The sequence below is a fragment of the Desmodus rotundus genome, chromosome 10 (genome assembly GCF_022682495.2).
Source record: "Desmodus rotundus isolate HL8 chromosome 10, HLdesRot8A.1, whole genome shotgun sequence".
NCBI lineage: Eukaryota > Metazoa > Chordata > Mammalia > Chiroptera > Phyllostomidae > Desmodus > Desmodus rotundus.
In genome coordinates this window covers 44,937,477-44,956,393 of record NC_071396.1, presented here as the reverse complement: position 1 = coordinate 44,956,393, position 18,917 = coordinate 44,937,477, and the positions used below count along the sequence as shown (strand labels likewise).

At 52.8% G+C, this 18,917-nt stretch overlaps 1 protein-coding gene across 3 annotated transcripts in view; it reads right to left on the bottom strand.

Annotated features, from left to right (window-relative positions):
- Positions 1–18,917, bottom strand: part of SLC22A4 (solute carrier family 22 member 4) — a 37,584-nt gene that overhangs the window by 7,333 nt on the left and 11,334 nt on the right. For 2 of the 3 annotated variants that reach the window (XM_024575145.3, XM_024575146.4), the window contains exons 2-7: positions 15,877–15,980; positions 14,456–14,610; positions 8,320–8,491; positions 4,482–4,608; positions 1,394–1,494; positions 383–597 (exon numbers count right to left, since the gene is read on the bottom strand). In XM_024575145.3, the coding sequence (XP_024430913.2) occupies positions 383–597; positions 1,394–1,494; positions 4,482–4,608; positions 8,320–8,491; positions 14,456–14,610; positions 15,877–15,980 (874 nt within the window). The remainder of the gene's footprint in view (positions 1–382; positions 598–1,393; positions 1,495–4,481; positions 4,609–8,319; positions 8,492–14,455; positions 14,611–15,876; positions 15,981–18,917) is intronic. The other variant, XM_024575147.3, reaches the window with a different exon arrangement.

Here is an 18,917-nt window from a genome sequence, read left to right as displayed (position 1 = left end):
ATGGGAGCTGGCGTGTACCGCCAACTCTAACACTCACGTACACACCTCAAGAGGTTTGAAAGTATCAAGAAACTGGGAGTTAGGGTTGTGACTTCAAGAAAGAGGTTTGCGGGTTTAGGTGAATATTTGTGTGAAGGGGGTGCCTGGGAGCATGATTTTTCCTCTGCAGATCCTGATTTCCAAGGCCCCAAGGCTGACTCATCCATTTGAGGGGTGTTTGTACGAACACAGGAAACCACATAGTTAGCAATCATTTGTCTAAATGACTTATGAATGGTGTATGATGTAGCGGCAACGTAAGTAGGGAACGGTGACCAGTAATCGGCCTAAGTCAAGGTGTAGATCTTCTCCATTAGGCTGTTAACATTGGGTAACTTCTTACCTGCAGGTACCAGTTGAATTAGGAGCAGCACACCCCCTCCGAAGAGCAGCACTCCAGCTATGATGTAACGCCTGGGCAGGTTTCGCAGGAGCAGCCAGGCTGTGATGTAAGCTGGAACTTCAATCAAGGCAGACAGGAAGCAGTTCAGGTAGGCATCTCCGTGTAAGTTAGGAGAGTTGAGAGACAGAGCGAAGTAACCCACTGAGGTGAGCATCCTAAAGACAGAGGGAAAAACCAAAATGACAAAAGAATGGCCTGAATTACTTCAAACTTTCATAATGGTCAAGACATGGTCTAGATTCTGTTTTCCTGTAAGGAGCCACTAACTACTGACGGCTATTTAAAAGTAAATAAACTTATTTACTTTTATTTAAATAACATTGAATAAAATCAGAGAGTCAGTTCCTCTGGCACACTGGCCACACTTCAATTGCTTAGTGGGGTTCAGGTTATTCTAACCTCACTGTCAATCGCCAGCAAAGCTTCAGGAAGCAGGGGCTGAGTTAGCATATCCGCTTCAGGCACCAGGGACATCATTAGTCTTTTTTTTTTTTTAATCCTCATCCGAGGACTGGAGAAAGAGGAAGCATGTGAGAAAGAGAGAGAGGGAATATATCTATGTGAGGGAGAAACATTGATCAGCTGCCTCCTGTATGTGCCCGGACTGGGGATCAAACGCGAAACCCTTTGGTGCACGAGATGACGCTCCAACCGACTGAACCACGCGGCCAGGGCACATCATTGATGGGTCTTACTCCCAATAACTTTCGGAGGGGAGGGACCCTTTCCTCCTGGGCTTACGGCAGACTTAAATATTGTTCCCTGTGACTTTTCTTTTTCAACATCCAGTCCCATGAATTGAACTGAGGCATCTCTTATTAACTTAAAATTTTATAACTTTTATTTGTCTTAGGAAGACCCAGGCCTGGCCCTGATGTTCCCTCGAATTAAAGCAAATTGGTCGAATACGTGTGTGCTGTGTGCCACCCTTCCAGGCCACCCGTTACTTACCACAGCAGCACAGACATGAGGGTTATGGTGGCGATGTTCTTGGTCCTGAACAGGTCCAGAATGAAGGCTTTCTGTTGCTTCAGGGGTTTTAGCTCCTGTAGCTAAGATAATGCAAATAACCACGAGATTAAGAGGTAGTGAGGAAGTGTCTTTGGCCATGACAATGTAGGAAAAAAACGTGTGCATGTAACTTTCACTTTACCTTGAATATGCTTAGAAGTCTGGAATTCGCGGGGTAGAAGGGCATCTACATATAGGATGCTTTATTCTAACACTTTAAAATGTGGCCCATTTCAGACAGAAACCCTTTAAATACATAACAATGGCTCCGCCGTCTCTTTCTAGAAAGCTTGCTAACGCATCCTCGCCCTGCCTCACACTCCTTGCTCCGGGTCCGCATCACCTGAGCCGTGTCTGTTGCGCGCAGTGACGTACAGACCCAAACCTTGCCTTGAGGGCCCTCTCCGCTTTCTATACTTTTCTTGCAGATGTCTCCGTGTCAGAACAGACTTGGGTTAACTGTGGGACCTTGGGAAAGTTACTAGTTATCCTCACCGAGCCCCCATTTACTTCTCTGTAAAATAATTGGGAGAAGATCAAATGAGATCATATACATAAAGCTTAGCAGAGTACTTGAGCCACGTAAATGCCCGGCACACTCTAACTCCTGACATTGTTCCTGCACCATGGAGGCGAAGGTGCTGGCTGGCAGTGGGGAGTGGCCATTTCTTACTGCTGTCTGTGGGTTTCCCTCCTGTACTCCTAATTTACCTGCGTTAACTTGCCCTGTGTGAGGAACCTAGCTAACCACGCTTATGTGCAGGCTGGGGAATAGACTCCACGAGGAAAGCAATGAGGCTGCTGGCCTTGCCTTTGCGGCGGGTGTTCCCCAGATAGCAGCACCCTCCTTTTGAGGAGATGCAGACAGGCCTATTACCTTGTTTCTTCTACACTGTGTGGGGCGTGCTGCTCTCTGTGATGACAGCAAAGCCAAGCCTCTGCTTAGCTGGAGGGAAGCTGCAGGGCTCGGGGAGCGACGCCATGCACAGAGGGGACCCGTGGGTCAGGCCTGTGCTAGTAACACTTGGTGCTTCCACAGGGCTCTTGTGAAAATGCAGATTGCCAGGTCCCACCCCAAACCTGCTTTACTAGACTCTTTCCTGGGGCCCAGAGGCCTGGGAATCTGTATTTTAAGCTGCTTGGGTGATTATGATAAGCAGTCACGTTTGGAAACCTCAGGACAAGAACATTCTTGTATCCAGGACTTATGCTTGGCCTTTGTGGAGCCAGCAAAATGCCTTTGGACCAGGCCCCATGAGCAGGTGGAAGGTGCTTCAGAAAGGAAGTCAGAGAAGCTGGGGATTGCTGGCCAGGATGATGCTACTTTAGGTTCTTTTCTGTCCAAGTTGATGCGCTGCCCCTTCCATCAGGTAAGAAAGCCCAGGTAAGTGCACGCACTGGAGAGACCTAGCGAGACTTCTAGCCGTGGGATCCTGGGCAAATTACTTAGCCTCTCTGTACCTCAGCTTCCTCTCCTGAGAAATGGGCCCACAGCTAGCAGGAACATGAAACGAGCTGAACACGGTGCCTGGCACCTGGCGGGGTCTCTCTCCATCGGCACCCTGAGTAGGCTGCATTTGCCGGCCCACGGCTCTGCGGATCCTGCGAAAGAGGACCCCACCCGGGAGGTGAGCAGGGGAGATGCCCGGCCTCGGGAAAGCACAAACCCCCGTCCTCGCCCTGGTGTGGTTCGGGTGTGGTGCGCCTCGTGGCAAGAAGAAAGGCGCTGTCAGAGCACGTGTTTGAACACTGGGCTGTATTCTTACATACCTATGACTCTATCCCTCACATGTTCCGTGGTTGCGTTTCTCCGTGTAGTTCTGATCTCTGCTACCAGACTGTAAGTTCCTCAAAGACAGGGATCTGACTACATATCCAATAAATCCCAGCAAATGTCCAGCACAGCCCGAGATGCAGAAGCCTTAGACACTCCCAATGTTATTTTTGCATCCAGTTAAACTGACTAAAGTTGCAAATGGAATTCTTGGTCTGAAGAGCGAAGGATTAGGAGATGTTTGTTCTGGCAGCCCTCTGAGAGCTTGGGTTCACGGCCTCGGTAATTAATCCTCCAGCCATTGCCACAGTATCTGCTTCTGTCAAAGGTCCTGGTGGCCGGGGGGGAGGAGGCCTTGGGGTGGAGTGTGGGCACGCCCACCACCCTCCGTGGAACCCTGCACACTTGCAGACTGTCACTGTGGCCACCATCCTCTTGTCCCAAGCAGCCGCTACCCTTCTCTTAGCCAGGAATGCCCTGCCCCATCCTCTCCCTGGTTTGGACCTGCCTCTTCGGCCCGAGTCCCTCCGGGGAGGGAGTCCCCCCGGTCATGGTGTCCACTCCTTGGGTACTTAGCACTTCTTCCCTCATGTCACCATGTATCTTTCATGGGATCCTCTTGACGCTCTCAGTGACATTCCACCGTCCTTAAACACAGGAACTGTGTCTATGTTGGTTTTCTCTGGGGGCCAGCGCAGGGCATGGCCAAGAACCCTGTGAGTCCTCACTGCCTGTCAGAAAGGGCTGCTGCTTCCACAGCGTATCAGCGTTTCCTCGCGGCCTCCCACCTGCACGGTGAATCCTCAGGCCTTAAAGCTCTAGACTCGACACAGCCACACAAAAGACACACACAGCTTCCTCAGCAGGCTTTGGTAAGAGTCGGGGCTCACTGGGGAGTGCGTGGTGGAATGCCCCTCAAACACATTTCTCCACTGAATCTGGACATTCAGAAACCACCAGGATATAGCCGCGCCCATGGTGTGGAGCAATACCAATAAAAAGTTGGAAATGAACTTGCGAAAGGGAAGGGACCTAGTATGTAGTGAATACTTGTTCTCTGCTAAGCAGTTTACATACATTGTTGCACTTAGTTCACACACGGCCCTTAGAGGTGGGTTTTATCTCAGAATTCAGTCATCCTTGGTGGACAGAGCCTGGTACATGGTGGGCAGAGCATACTGAATTAAGTTAAATGCCATAGAATCAGAATGTGCGGCTGACCTCAAAGGGAAACATCCGCACATGCTTACCTACCTCCACAGGATTGAAAATCACCACTGGCACAGCTATGCTGTTCATTTTTGCAGCTTTTTGGATGATGGCTTCAGCCTCTCCAAATCTTCCCTGGGATATCAGCCACCGGGGAGATTCAGGAATAAACCTAGAATTGATTTTTAACGGTTTATAATTTTCCACAATGGCAGGGTTTGAGACTATTAACTGTTAAGTTGGCCCCCGAAAGAATTTGTATTTTGTAAAATTCTAGTTTGTCTTTTTAAAAGAAAATCAGGGGAGCAAGGCCTCGTACAATTTCTGTTGATTATAAGAATAAATAAAAGCGCCTTGAAGTTTCAAAGTTCTGATCAAATCACAAGACTGATCACCAGCTGTGCTTGAAGCCAGGAGTGGAGAGGACCGAGAGGGCTAACATTCGCAGTGCATGTGGCTCAGCCAGGGCAGCTGGAGAGGGCCGTCCGAGACCTACCAGCCAAGGGCGGCTCGTGAAAGAAACACAGCCTAGTGTCCTCTACGCGTCCATCCCGAGGAGACTTCCGGGTGCCCCAGCCAGTGCAGGGACACCTGCCCGTGGCCTGCCCTTGGGAGTGTCAGCAGATTCCCAGGCCAGTGAGCACCCAAACCAGTTTTTGGGAGACAGCCAATGTTGTCTTTTTTTATAAATGTCTACAAAGTTAGTGTTTTAAATTATACAATCTTTCTGCATTTTAACTGATGGTCAAACACAGTTGACGTCTCCTCTTTGCTAATTTTTCTCTTTTTTTTTTCTACTTCTAGTTCTTTGTATCATGCACATATTTATTTACATTTTTAAATTCTTTCCTAATTTTTATGTCTTAGAATCGCTTAGCCATTCTTCTGCCAGCTCTTGCTTTCCTTACCTATTTCTCAGTGCTTAGTTATCCCAGAAAGTAAGTTACATGTGGCACATCTGGAGGCTTCCTATGATTAAATGGGCCCCTCCAGAGCCTCAGTACGAATGATCTCAGAGCAAAACATGACTCGTCCAGTGGCCAAGCCCCAGCTCCCTGCTCCCTGCCCCCTGCCCCAGCCGGCTCACGCCGCAGTAGGAAACTGAACCGGGTTCGTGGTTCTCCAGACGTGCCCTTACTTGGCCCCGACGCGACTGTGATGATGTGAGGTCACTGACCTTCTGTAATCAGGGCTGGGCGGTCCAGTACAGTAGCCACTAACCACACGTGGCTTTGAGCTAGTGGGACGAGGGTGACTGAGGAAATGAATTTCCAATTTTATTTACTTTAATTTTAATTTTAAGAGCAGCATGTGGCTCGTGACTACTGTCACAACGCAGGATGAGAGGTCTCACTGCACAGTCACCGGGTGCGTCCTGGGCGCTCGTACGTGCGAGCAGTACCCTTCCCCAGCCAGGTTTTTCTTTCCAATGTCCTGCCTTCCTTACTGCGGGCCCTGAGGGCCATCACCGCCTCAGGTTCCTGCTGTTTAGGCAGCTGGATATCGCAAGACTCCCCATGTTGCATCTGTCGGCTCCTTCCCCACCCTGAACCCGTATTCCATTTGTGCTTGTGACCACTTACTGCCAAGCCTTCTAAAGGGAACTTGGGGTGTAAAATATTCCAAGCCTCTTGCAGTGACTCTGTATAGGTTCCCCTCCCATTTCCAGCCCACCTACTCAGGCCAGCTGTGCTCAGCTGTAGAACGGCCCGGGTGTTTTGGTACATGAGGAATCAGGTCTAGCCGACCATGTGCAAAGGGCAGTGGAGCACCAAATGGGGCTGCCCACGATGGCCTCTCTGCAGTTTCAGTCCAGAGTGAATAGGGCAGGGTGTTGCTGGAGGGCCTCTGTCCCACACTGGGCAGGCGGCAGGGAGCCCAGCAACCTAGGCACGCCCCACATCATCCCAGCCCAGGGGACGCAGGAGCATCGCTTTAGGAGGGCCCACCCATAAGGGCAAGATGTTCAGAATAAAGCGATTTTGTTCTCAGAGGAAAATGATAAAACTGTTGTTTTAACCTTTTAGGGCGAGTGTGCCGCTGGCCCCGGGCTGCCTCTGTCTGGGGTGGTGCTGGCCCGGGACAGCATGTCCACAGCCAGGAGCACTCCAGGCCCAGCCATCTGCAGCGGAGAAAGAACTCTCCTTAGAGCAAGAGTGAGGCCACTCCTTAGGGGATGGGCCTTCTCAGCTGGAAACTCAGGGGCTCACCCATCAGAGTTCACCCTTGCTGTGCTAGTTGGTCCTGAAGCAAAGAGCCGAGGCCCACAAATTAAAATCCCAACTAATCTCTTCCAGTCAATCAGAACCCTTCTATTTTCATTCTCTCGCTCTCTCTCTCTCTCTCTGATAGAATTATACTATTATAAGTTTGATTAGAACATATTTTAAAAGTACTGGTCTCTTATGCCAAAAGGACAACTAGAGCCAGGGAACATCAATTACCAAATCATTCATCTGAAGAGGCAGAAAATAACCTACGAATAATCTTATCTTGTGTCTTCAGAGACTCCTGGGTCACCAACACCCTTTACACCAGATTCAGTTAGCCAGGAGGTTGTGGGGGGGTGTGACGATGATGAGGATGACGGTGACTCTCATTCCAGAAAGCCACCCTGATCTTGCAGCTCTGGGGTGCCTGCTTTCCTCGGAGGCGGAGCTGCATGCATAACGGCAGGCCCTCCTTCACAAGAAGCTTTTCTGACCCTCGGACCGGGTTCCAGAGGAAACCTCTGAATCTGGATAGTAGCTAATCTTTAACACACTGTCTCTCAAATTCCAGGGAAGTAAGAAAAAAAACAGTACCCACCCCGCCCCCGCCCATGCCCAAAATGGACGCTGGTAAACCATAGCTGTCTTAGAGGTCGTTAAAGGACAGTAGCTTGGAGTATGTCCAACGTGAGCCACCGGGTCCAACAAGGCCAAGATGTGCTACCTATCAGCCTCTAGGGCTGCCTGACACTCACAGCAAGATAAAGAACCTTCTAGGCCACTCCCCAGGCAGTATGTCTGAAGAACGGGGCAAGCATATGAGTGCTGACCTGTGAGTTCCAAAACATGATCCAAGAAACGTTCATTGCATGTAAGCGGGTAGAGATCAAACAGTTCCGTAAAACCAGTCATTGCTGGAGATTTGATTTTGATATCATGAAAGCAAACCAAAAAGAATTAGAGAGAGACAGAGAGAGACAGACAGAGAGAGAGAGAGAGCAAGCCAGAGCCAGTGATAAAAGAAATCCCCTTTCCTCTTGCTTAAATGTGAAAAATGAAAGAAATGGGGAATCTCAGAAAAGAGGGCACAGATGAGACCTTATTGCCCTTTCCTTAATCTGTTCCGTCACCTGAAATCTCCCACACACCACAGTGGGTGGGACTGGGGCTGCGTCTGCAGCCTTTGGGTTCCCATACTGATGCGTCAAAATCTGGTTGGAGGGTTGAGTGAGGAGAGAAAACGTCTCTAACAACTCATTAAACAAAATTAATTCTCTCACCCTTCCAGACAAAGCAGATAAACAGGTACACCTTAGATGCCCGAGGAAAGAAACTATATTTATTAGTTGAGTCCATGAGGAGAAAGAGATTTCCTAGGGAGAGAAAAGGGTCAAAAAGAGCAGAGGGATGGAGTTGCAAACAACAAAACTCAACAGGACCACCTCCACAAATGAAAACAACCACCAACAGCAGACAAGAGTGGGGAGAGCCTGGGGCAGAGGGCTCCGGATCTCCCGAGAAAGGTGCTTCGTGGGACAGTAGAGAATTAAACCCCAGCACGCAGGCGGGCCTCAGCCAGCTCCAGGGAGAGGGCACTCGGTCGGCCCCAGGCTCTGGGTCCCAGGCTGCGCTGGCCTGCGGCAGGGGGCTGTCTGGGGCCGAGCCACACTCACCACCACAGCGGGATGCACAGCAACCCCGGCACGGTCAGCGCCAGCAGCAGCATCCGCCAGTCTCTGATGAAGTAAGCAAACAGTGGCAACAGCATGTAGCCAAGTGCAAAAAATATGCACACTCCTAACGTAGAGAATATAATACGCACTGACTTGCCAAGAATTTCTGTGCCTGTTCAAAACAAGGGAGGAATATTAGCATTTTAACTTACTTTAATATTGGCTTTTTACATCATTACCTGGCAGAGTTCAAACTATAGTCATTTATGAAGGGAAAAGATGTTTGCCTTGTGGCCCAGGGCAGGTGTGGTCAGGGTGGAGGAAGGTGGGAAGGGACTCAAGACTTAACGCCTTACGGAAGGTACGTTTTCATGAGACTTTAAAGGAGCTAAAGAGTTTTTTCTTTAAAGATCATTTTATGTCATAGAAATAGCAGCCCAGCCCCAAGAGGTAATCTCTTTGGGGAATGCCACATTTCCAAAATCCGAGCTCCAGGGTGGGGGACAGAGAGGTGTTCCAGGAGACAGTTTGGGCTCTTCTGGGGGGCTCTGTGGGGTCACAGGGCATTAGCCTTTCCCAAAATTCTCTGCAGGACAGACACGGAGCCTGGCCTGTTGGGAAACAGTGGAGCGTTCACAGTTACTGAGTGGGGCTAGGGCACTCTTCGCCACCCTTGAGCCCTGGGATCCAGCCGGCTCTGCAGGTGCACAGAGCAGGCCCCAGCGCCCAGGGGCCAGATTCCCCGGAAGCCACCTCATGCCCAGGGATCCGCCCCAGGCAGACCTCAGCCATTCAGACCAAGAAAAGAAGGCACTGCTCTGCTGGCCTGCTGGTGGCAGCCCTGGAGCTGGCCACACACCCAGGGAACTCCACAGAGCTTCCCCAGGACACCACAAAGGCCCAAGAATGCTCGGTGTGCGGGGTCCTGTTTTGGGAAAGGACACGCAGGTGGCTGTGGGTCCTGCTGTGCGCAGTGTCACGAAGGCCGGCTCAGCCCTGTTCTTCCAGAGATGTGCCCGCCCTTCAGGATCCAAGAACAAGCTCCTTCTGTTGTCACAGTGCTCCAGGCCCTTTCTACTCATGGTCCCCAGGGGCAGAGACCTGGGCTATGGCAACCACTCTGCCTTTTGTCTGAGGTCTTTCCACCGTGACAGAGAAAGAGCCTGGGAAACACAAAGCAGCCCATTCAAATGTCATTCAGATTGGCTTTCAGGAGAGATTTTCTCAATCATGTTTACATGCCCTGGGCACAGCCTAAGGAATAAAGGGCTAATTCTAGAGAAGCAGGAAAATGACCTCTTTGACCTGTTCTTATTGCTGCCCCCCCCTTCCTCACTCAGCATGACTGGGCCACGTGCCTCAGTGGCTCCCTCTGCGACAGCCATTTCTGAAACCAGACCAATCGAAGCGGCCAGTGCTGCATGCCTCTCCCATCCTAGACTGCGGACACCAGACCCAACACCCCAGGGCATCTCTCAGCCTCTAATTTCATTTCCAAGGATCAGGCCTGGCCTCTTTGAGGACCGTGAATGTTTGTTATTTCCAGATTATTCTTAACCCGTTAATGACCCTCCTACCTCTCCACAGGAAGACTGACCCTGCCGTGGCTTCTAAATATTTTTCCTGTAGCAGTTGTGATTTGGGGTTGGAGACAGGGTGCTGTATTCCTAAACAGAGACTCAGAGGTGAAGCGGAAGAGGCCTGGGTTGTGGAAAACAGAAAGTACACAGGACTGTATGAGAATCTCGTAGAATCGTGAGGCCCAGGAGCTCCCTGCTGGCCCCACAACCCTGATAAGAGGGAGCAGTTACGCGGCTGGGTTCCTGGATAATTTCCCTCTCTAAGGGCAGGCCGCGGGCTGGAACAGAGTTGTTCTCACTTTGCTGAGTAATCGCCGGGGGCAGAAGCTTCATCAGTCTAGCTCTCTGCCTCTCAGTGTGTGGAGCAGTACACATGGCGTGAACCTGAGTAGTTCTTGTTAGCACGCCTTCCTGCTCTCTGACTTTGGATGACCACCTTCCTCAGCCATCATCATCATCATCGTCGTCATCATCATCTTCATAGCTAGCATTTTTTTGAGTAGGCGCTTTGTGCCAGGTCCCAGACTAAGTGTTTGCCTGTATTATGTGCTTAAATCTTCACAACAATTATAGAAGAATGTTACTTCTATTTTATGTGTAACCAGCTGAGACTTAAAGAGCTGGAACAAATTGCCTAAATTCACACATAGTAAATGGGGCGGCCAGGAGTGAGGTCTGACATGTTTGACCTATGGGTAACGTCTAGAAAGAAATCATCTGGGGGCGAAGCCTGGGCCCCATCAAGCAGTCTTTGAAAGACTGAGGTTCTAGTGGAGATGGGCGAGGCTGTATGTATCCCCTTTCCAGGCATGAGGATTTGCATTTTCTTTGCCTGGGCTGCTCTTTGAACCAGCTGGAGACCCACCAGCCTGAGGAATGCTGAGAGAGGAGCCCGATCCCTGTGGACCTTCACTGGCCTGAAGCTGCTGCAAGCTTCCCATGAGGTTGGCTGGCTGTGGGAGGGGTGCAGGGGGTGGGGCTCAGGCTCTGCTGGCTGGGCCTCCTGTCCTGGCCTCTTCTACTCCCAAGGCTTTTGCTCCCAGGGCAAAGCCCAGTTGGTCTTAGTCCAGCTGGGCCTCCAAGAGTCTCTGGGGAGTAAAACTCTGGCATCTAAGCCAAAGGAGCAGGTCCTGGCCAGAGTGTTCGCCCACTGCCTGTCACCGCCAACTGCATCTGAGCGCTCCCCCCACAAGGGAGTGACTCAGAGAGGGCCAGGCTCACGCCCACACCGAGCAGCGCCCCTCTGTGGTCGTCAGTCACGGGTGCAGTCCGGGCCACTGAATCCATTCCACAGGGCGAGGAAACAACCCGGATGTCTGCCTACCCACTGCTGAGTGGGTGGACAAGGCGTGGTATGCCCATACAGCGGGTTGTGGGTTCGTGCTACATCCGAAAGTACGTTAGTGGTTGGTTGCAAGGGCCGGAGAAAGAGGGGAAAGGGGCGTGTTTTGGGAGTGAGGAAAACATTCTGGAGTTAAACAAGAGTAGATAGTTGTCCAACTTTGTGAGTATACCAATAACCACTGAATCTGAACCTTTAAAAGAGTGAGTATTATGATGTGGAAATTATATCTCAATGGGAAAACATTTAAAAAATATGTGGCTGATAAAAGCTACATAATGAAGATAGTTCGATTTTAACTTTGCCCGAGTGTCCTGGTAGCCAAAGTAATAAAGGAGGATGCAGTCCGCCACATACTCTTCCAAAGGAAGGCCACGTCTGGACAGCAGGGGACGCAGAGCTTTAAACAGCCCAGCACACGGGTGCCAGTGCTGCTTAGGAGGTTGACGTTAGGAGCCCCAGGGAACTACTAAGTTAATGAGTCAGTCAAGACCGGAGGCAGTTAAGTGTGTGCAGTAAATGTAAACAGCTGGTTATGAGGGATGCTGCTGGCATTTTACCTAAAAGCCTGTGGACAGGTTGAAGGCCTTATTTCTGGGAAACAGCAGGAGATTGTGCTGGCAGCTGGAGTGTGGGGAGGGTCAGTGTCCTTGGTCCTGAGTGTCATTCCCTCCTAACCCAGTGGCACTCAGGCAGCCCCCCCCCCCGCTTCCAGATGCGGCCACTGTCCACTCCCATGGGCAGCACTCCTCCCTCCGTGCCTCTCCTGGTCTCCCACGACTCTGGCAGGCTTGTTGAAAAGCAGAGCAAGGAGCGGACCCACTTCAGCACTGCTTAGCACAAGGAGTAAGCCAGCTTCCTGAATGATTGTGGAGACCCTTAAACCTGGGTGTCCTCATTGTACAGGCTTGTCAGCTCTCCCCGAGGGCCAGAGGGCAAAGTGAAGGCCTGGACAGAACCTGTCAGCCCAGACCCTGGGTGTGGGATCCTTTAGTCAGAACCAGCAACTCACTGCGTCAGCCCCCAGACGCCAGAGGGAGCTGCTGTGCCGCTGCAGGGAATCATCCAGCCACGGCTGTCCCTGCTGCTGGGCGGTTTTAGTGACTCTAAAGAAGGTTCAGACCTGAGAGCCCAACACAGAGGGTCCCCTGCCAGGACACTGGGCCAGCAGCTTCCCCCAGAGTACGGTGGTGGCGTAAAACTACAACAGCTCTGCCCCAGGCTGATGGGGGGCCTGCCGCACCCCAGCGCCCCGCCTGGCTGGAACATCTGGGCTCTGACTGGTCTTCTAGGATCTTACTTCCCCAGGCCCTCCTCCCTTCTCAGCACGTGCAGCAGGGCAGGGACTAGGTTGCAGTGTCGGGGCCAGCTGGGCAGGACTTGCCTGCACAGGGCTTAGGGTGGGCTGTCCAGGCCTCACCCACCCTTACCAGGGAGGCTCCCTTGTCCCCAGAAGCACCCTATGCCACGGGAAAGGCCAGTCTCAACGCTGCCGCCCGGCAGAACCTGAGGGACTCCACACCCAGCACCTACCCCGGCTGGCTGCCAGTCCCACCAACAGGGCTTCCTGGCCTCACTACGGTTCTCTGTCTGCTACTTCGGATGGTCCTTTCCATCCCCCTAAAGGGGTGTGCTGGCCTCTGGCAGAGCCCCCTGTTTTGAGGGGGCCTGTTTAGTCTCTGGTGTGGCTCTGGCCCAAGCAGAGCCACACACTGAGTTTCAGGAATCGGGAGGGTCAGCAAAAGGAAGGTGGATTCTGGTGGATGGAGACAGGCTAGCCCATGAGAATGATAGGCTTTGCTGAGGCCCCAAATCCCGTGTCCTGGGGGCCAACAGGCATCAGGAGGTTGCGGTTTCTGTCCCAAATCGCCCCAATCTCTCCAGTTTCCAGCACCCCTGCCCTGAAGCTCTGTGTGTCCTCTACACAAATGACCTTCTTCACCGAGAACTTGCCCCCTTCTTCCCCTACAGAGGCCCCTCTGCTACAGCCGTGCTATCTGCCAGGCCCATGTGGCTTCAGCATGCTCCCCCGCTCCTCTCTTCAGACACCGAGGCTGGGCCCGTAGCAAGGGGTGCTTCACAAATGATTAAAGGAGTGGAATTTGAATAATTCCCTCTTGGCAACCCAACAGAGGGTGTACACATCCTCAGCTAAGAAAACACCGCATTTCCAGAGCCAGTGAGTCATCCAGACTTCTAAAGGCGACTGAGTCTTCTCACCAGATCCAGACCTCTGAGGCCAGAAGCATCCTTAGACTTTCATCCAAGGAGCCCGTGACAGTGTGGATAAACTGGGACAGCACCGAGTCCACGAGGGTGTGTTATCACCCCAGACATTACAGGATTTGGTGTCTATTGTCCCAGAGGTGCCCTTCAATTCCCCTTCTTTCACCTGTTCAGAGAGAGCAGGTGGGCTCACAGAGCATGCGGGGGACTCTCACTTCTGTGGACTCCCTGAGCCACCTGCCAGGAGTTCACCTCCCTTCCCCCAAGGAAAAGCTGGTGAGGGCCCTGGGGCCTCCTCATGGCCTTTAGCTGGTGGGTCCCCCTCGTGCAGGCTGCAAGCCTTCCAAAGCAAGGCTGCTGCCGGGAGACAGGGCTCCTATCAGCAACGCGGCTGGCCCTGCGCGCAGCTGATAGGCTCTCGGGGTAGGCTCTGACTCAGGCTGAGGGCAGATCTGCCCAGCGGTGGCGGGCTGGCACTGAACTCCTGCCTGACACGTGCCTTTCCACCTGTGTGGACCGGCCACACCAGCTAGCCCAAGTCCTTCCACAGGCACAGCTGCCAGGAACACTCTGCGGCCCTGTCCCAGGAAGACGTCTTGAGCTTTCATAGCTCAGCTCACACACCTCCCTGGGCCGCCCCTCCCCGAAGACCGCCACTCTGCCTCTGTCAAGCCCTGTGCTCCTGAGATATGTCTCGGTTGTTATGTGGCTGGTTCCTACCACCATACTTCAGGACGCAGCGCAGAGCCAGCAGCCTGTGAGCATCTGCCCTGCTCATGGCCAGGTCAGTGAACCTGTGGCTACAGTCCTCCTCACCCCCTACGTGCCAGAGGCTGGTCACATGCTGGAAGCATCATTCATGGGTTGAGGTGCTTCCTTCTGTGCTGAGTAAAAGCACTCCCTGTGCCCCCTTCAGTGGCCCCCCCCTCTTCCTGGGCCTCTCAGAGGGTTGGAAGGAGAAGTCCCAAGGATCAGAAGCCATTCCTACCTAGTATGAAGGCCACCACGTAGTTGGAGATCTGGCCCATGCCGACGATGACAAATAACACAGTGAACATCTCCCAGTTGACGGAAAAAACCTGCAGGAAGCTGAAGCCAGTCTGCACAGCCATGGTGGCAAAGAGGATGTTCTTCCTGCCAAACCTGCGGGGCACACACAGCACAGAGCATGGCATGCGGCAGTCACAGTCCAATGCGTGGCAGAAGCCGGTCACGGCGGCACCGTGGACATGGCCGCAGCGCAGTCAGGCAGCGCTGCCGACTTTCTCCCTGCCATTCCCATCTGCCCAGGTTCTTCCCTGGTGAGGCCTCAGGCATCCATGTGCCCCGGAGTTACCCTTTGAGATTCTAAGCCTCCTGTGGGAGCACCATGTCTCACAAGCACAGAGCAGGGGCCACAGGGAGAAGCTGTCACCACACTTCCGGAAGGTGCAAGCAGCGCAGAGTGCAGGCCCGTTGGATATCAGCAGCGTGGGAACTCTGCCAATCCAGCACAAGACTCCCTCCAGGGCAGTGGTCTTCAACCCCGGCTGCACGTGGAGTCACCTCCAAAATCACTGCTGCTCCGCACCCACCTCCCGAGATCCTGATTGTCTGGGATGCAGTTTGGACGTTGGGGTTTAAACAATTTTTCCAGGTGAGTCTAATGTGCAACCAATGTCGCAAACCACTGCCCTATGGAATGTGCAGCTTCCAGCAATATCCATCAGTGACCCTGTGGTTGGCTTAAGTCTCAATTTCACCTTCTGACAGCGACCCATGGGAGGAACGGAGCACGGATGTGAGCAGCCTCCCGCCCCATTTTCCAAACTCAGGTCTCAGGCTGTGGAGCTTGGGGTCTCGCTGGGCTTGGTAACTGGGGGAAGGAGCTCCACCCCTCTGGGAAGTGTCCCCAGCACTGGCACTTGGCACTCCCACCTTCCCATGCCGGTCCCCACAGAACACCCAGGGGCCAGTGGGGCACTTCTCCCGGAGCTGTGCTGCCCCCTCCTCCAGACTGGGGGCTTCAGGTCAGCTCTGTGGCTCCCGGGGCCAGTCCAGGCCTGACCCACAGCTGAGGTGGGTGCACAGTTAGCGAGCGGTGCTCGCTGTCTGGCTCCGACTGGCTGATGGCTGCTTGTGGACAGATCACATGTCACCTGAGTCAGGGTGGGGTGGAGGCAGTGGCGATGGCCGCGTGCCTTTTCTGAGGGGTTTGGTGATAGGAGGACCCCTCTTTCCAGTGGGTCCCGGATAGGGGCTGAGGGCAGGAGGAATGGGAGACATCACGGCTCCCTCTGTCACTGACTTGTTGGCCCGAGGGGCCTCCCTTTCTCTGGGTGGAGACACCTGTAGTCAGTCCAACTCCAACACAGGCAGGGAGGAGACAAGGGGCCCTAGCCCACCCTTCCTCCCTCCCAGCCTCCTTACCTGTCTGACAGCTGACCGGACACGAAGGAGCCTAGGAGCACGCCCAGGAAGAACAGGGAGGAGGTGAGAGGCGTCTTCCAGTCTTCCTCACACACCAGGTTCCACTGCAAGGGGACAGCACAAACCGTGAGCCCAGCCCCGGCCCCAGGGAGTGTGAGCAGCAGCAAGGGCAGGCTGGCCTTTGCTCCAAGGGCACACACCTGCCTCTCAGCCCTGGGGTGGACTGCTGACTAACTCTTCCTGGGGCAGTCGCTCTCCTCCCTGAGACACCCCTTCCCCTTCTGAGAGGGAGGGTGACGCCTCTGGCTTCGCTCACATAGCACAGCGAGAAATGAGCTGCGGCTGGGGCTGTGACGGGTGGCCCTCAGCGGCAAAGCAGCATGAAGCAGAGGTGGCATGTCTGCTTCAGAAGGCATCAGAGGTGTCACAAACTCCTGAGGGGCAGGGCGGGGGCAAGGTGACTTGGTCTAGGTATAAAAGTTCCCTCTGCTTTATTGAAAAGGGCAAGTGGTCCCAGTGGGGTCTGTGATTATGTGTTCTGAGTGGACTCCTCTGGTCCATTCACACCAGAAGTCAAGCTTGGGGCCCCATCGGGGCACCATCCAGGACCCCACTGAACAGAGGTTCCTAATCTCCCATCTACACTCCCTGACCCTCCTTCCCAGAAGGGTGGGCCCTCCCATTGCCCGAGGCCCACAGGCTGCTGTAGCCCTAACAAGAACCTGCTGGTTGCTCCATAAAATTAGGCTTTCTACCAGACTTCCAGCTCCTCCCAGCTCTTAAATCAATTCAGCGAAATCTCAAAGGAGGTTGCAAAAATTTCAACGTGCTCAATGAACTTTTACTTATTTATTTTTAAATAGATTTTATTTATTTTTAGAGTGAAGGGAAGGGAGAGAGAAAGAGAGGGAGAGAAACATCAGTATGTGGTAGCCTCTCACATGCCCCGTACAGGGGACCTGGCCCACAACCCAGGCATGTGCCCTAGACTGGAAATCGAACCTGTGACCCTTTGCTTTGCAGGCTGGCGCTCGGTCTACTTAGTCACACCAGCCAGGGCTTTTTTTTTTTTTAATAAACAGGTGCCAGTGAGTATGGGTCAGGAGGTTGTTGTGTGTGGCCAGATTACTGGTTCAGATGAAAGACCCCCTGCCTCCCACCCCTACCTCCCCATCCCAGCACCACTCAGGGATGGTGCCACTTCCATGGTGTTTGCAAAGCAATTCAGTTCTTAATCCTCACAACTTCCTGAAATAGAGTTTTGAAATTGCTACCTGAGGACATCTTTATTGACTTGAGAGAGAGAGAGACATCAATATGACAGAGAAAACATGGATGGGTTGCCTCCTGTAACCTCCTGTAACCCACCCTGACTGGGATCAAACCCACAACATTTCGGTACACAGGACGATGCTCTAACCAGCTGAGCCACCCGGCAGGGGCTGAAATAGACTTCAACATGAATTCACGTATTTCCATCACACCTCATTCTGAAGCAGAGAGAGGTGTGTGTGGGGACGCATGAAAGAGAAAGGTGTGAGACAAAAAGCCAAGGGAACCGGGGCAAACCAAAAGCACAGGGGAGGAGGGCCTGCACGACAACCAAGCGGAGGGGTGGCTGGTCACCGGTTGTCCTGCCCAGGACCGTGGTACACTGTGACAAACTCATTCTGCAGAAGCTCAGTGTTCTTGAGTACTGAGACCCAAGAGAAGCCCCTCCTAGATGCTTTCTTCCACAAAGGGGTCACTCTGTGATGTTGACGCCAAAGTGCTTGAGTGTTGGGGACCACCCTGCCTGGTTTCAGAAGCTGTAACCCCCCATGGCTGAGGCTGAGTGAGAGACCTTGGGACCATAAGCCACTAAGGAGACAAAGTTTATTTCCCTGGCAGGGGTGTTGCCTCTGCCCTCTTTTACTTCACCCTGCTTGGTCCCTAGTGGATGACTGGTTAGCCAATGACGGGTAAGATTCCTCAAGGGAGGGACGACCTAAGACAGGCAAGGTCACAAAGGAGCCCTCAGGGAAGGACTTGGGGGGCTATAGAAAAAGCAGGTGATGGACCTTTGCCCCTCAGCTTTGACATGGCCTGAGTCCTCATTCTGTCTGCCAGAAGTCTCCTAATCTCTTAGCTGCCTTACTTCCCCCTTGGCTGCCTTACTTCCTCCCGCCTGACTTAAGCCTGAAACAATGCCAGAGGGCGGTGCAGCCCTGTGCTGGAAAGGGCAGGTTCCCCAGGGACCATCAGGCCTAAGAAAGAATGCATAAAATCTTGTGAAACCTGCTTTGCTAAGAATGCCCTCAGTTTTCTGATAAGGGTCCAAGCATGAAATGAGTTTGTTTCCCAAAGTTTTATGGCCCTTTAGCTATCTGACCCTGACTCAGAATAAGCCCTCCTAGTTCTTTGTATGTTATCTATGCTTTGATCCTTACTGCCTGTGCAACTGAACCCAATAAAAGCCCAATGAGGAAAAGGCTCTGGGCCCTTTTCCTTTGAGAGATCAGCCATCTTTCCTTCCCAAGCAGATCATGTCTTGGTAGACTTATTCTCATCTGTGGCAGCCGGAGGGGCCCTGTAGGCGGAGCCCCCCACACTTGAGGATACCCCTGTCCTAATTAAAGACAGCAGTTGGATTCGTGAGGTGGCCTCTCCTGGTGCCGCTGGTGCTGGCCACGGGCAGGACATCCAAGCACAGCTGTGCAGAAGAAAGCCAATGTGGCCCAGGAACTGGGCTCTTCGCCCTTCGGGCATGATCCAAGGAGAAATCTCAGACCATGCCCAGAGTAGGGTTGTGTCACCTGGGAACCCCTGAATGGGGCTCAGGGAAAGGTCACAAATCCTCCAGAACTGTGTGGCAAGATTCATGGGCCTGGCCAGCCCAGGGATTGGAAAAGGTAAATAGGACATACGCCTGAATTAATGGCCACCCACTTCCTAGATTCACTGGACAGTGTCAGAAAAGGCTTGGGATCTGTTCCAACACACAGAGAGATGAGCAATGGAGACTCCAAAGCCTCCACATGTGGACTGTGACCCATTTTGCA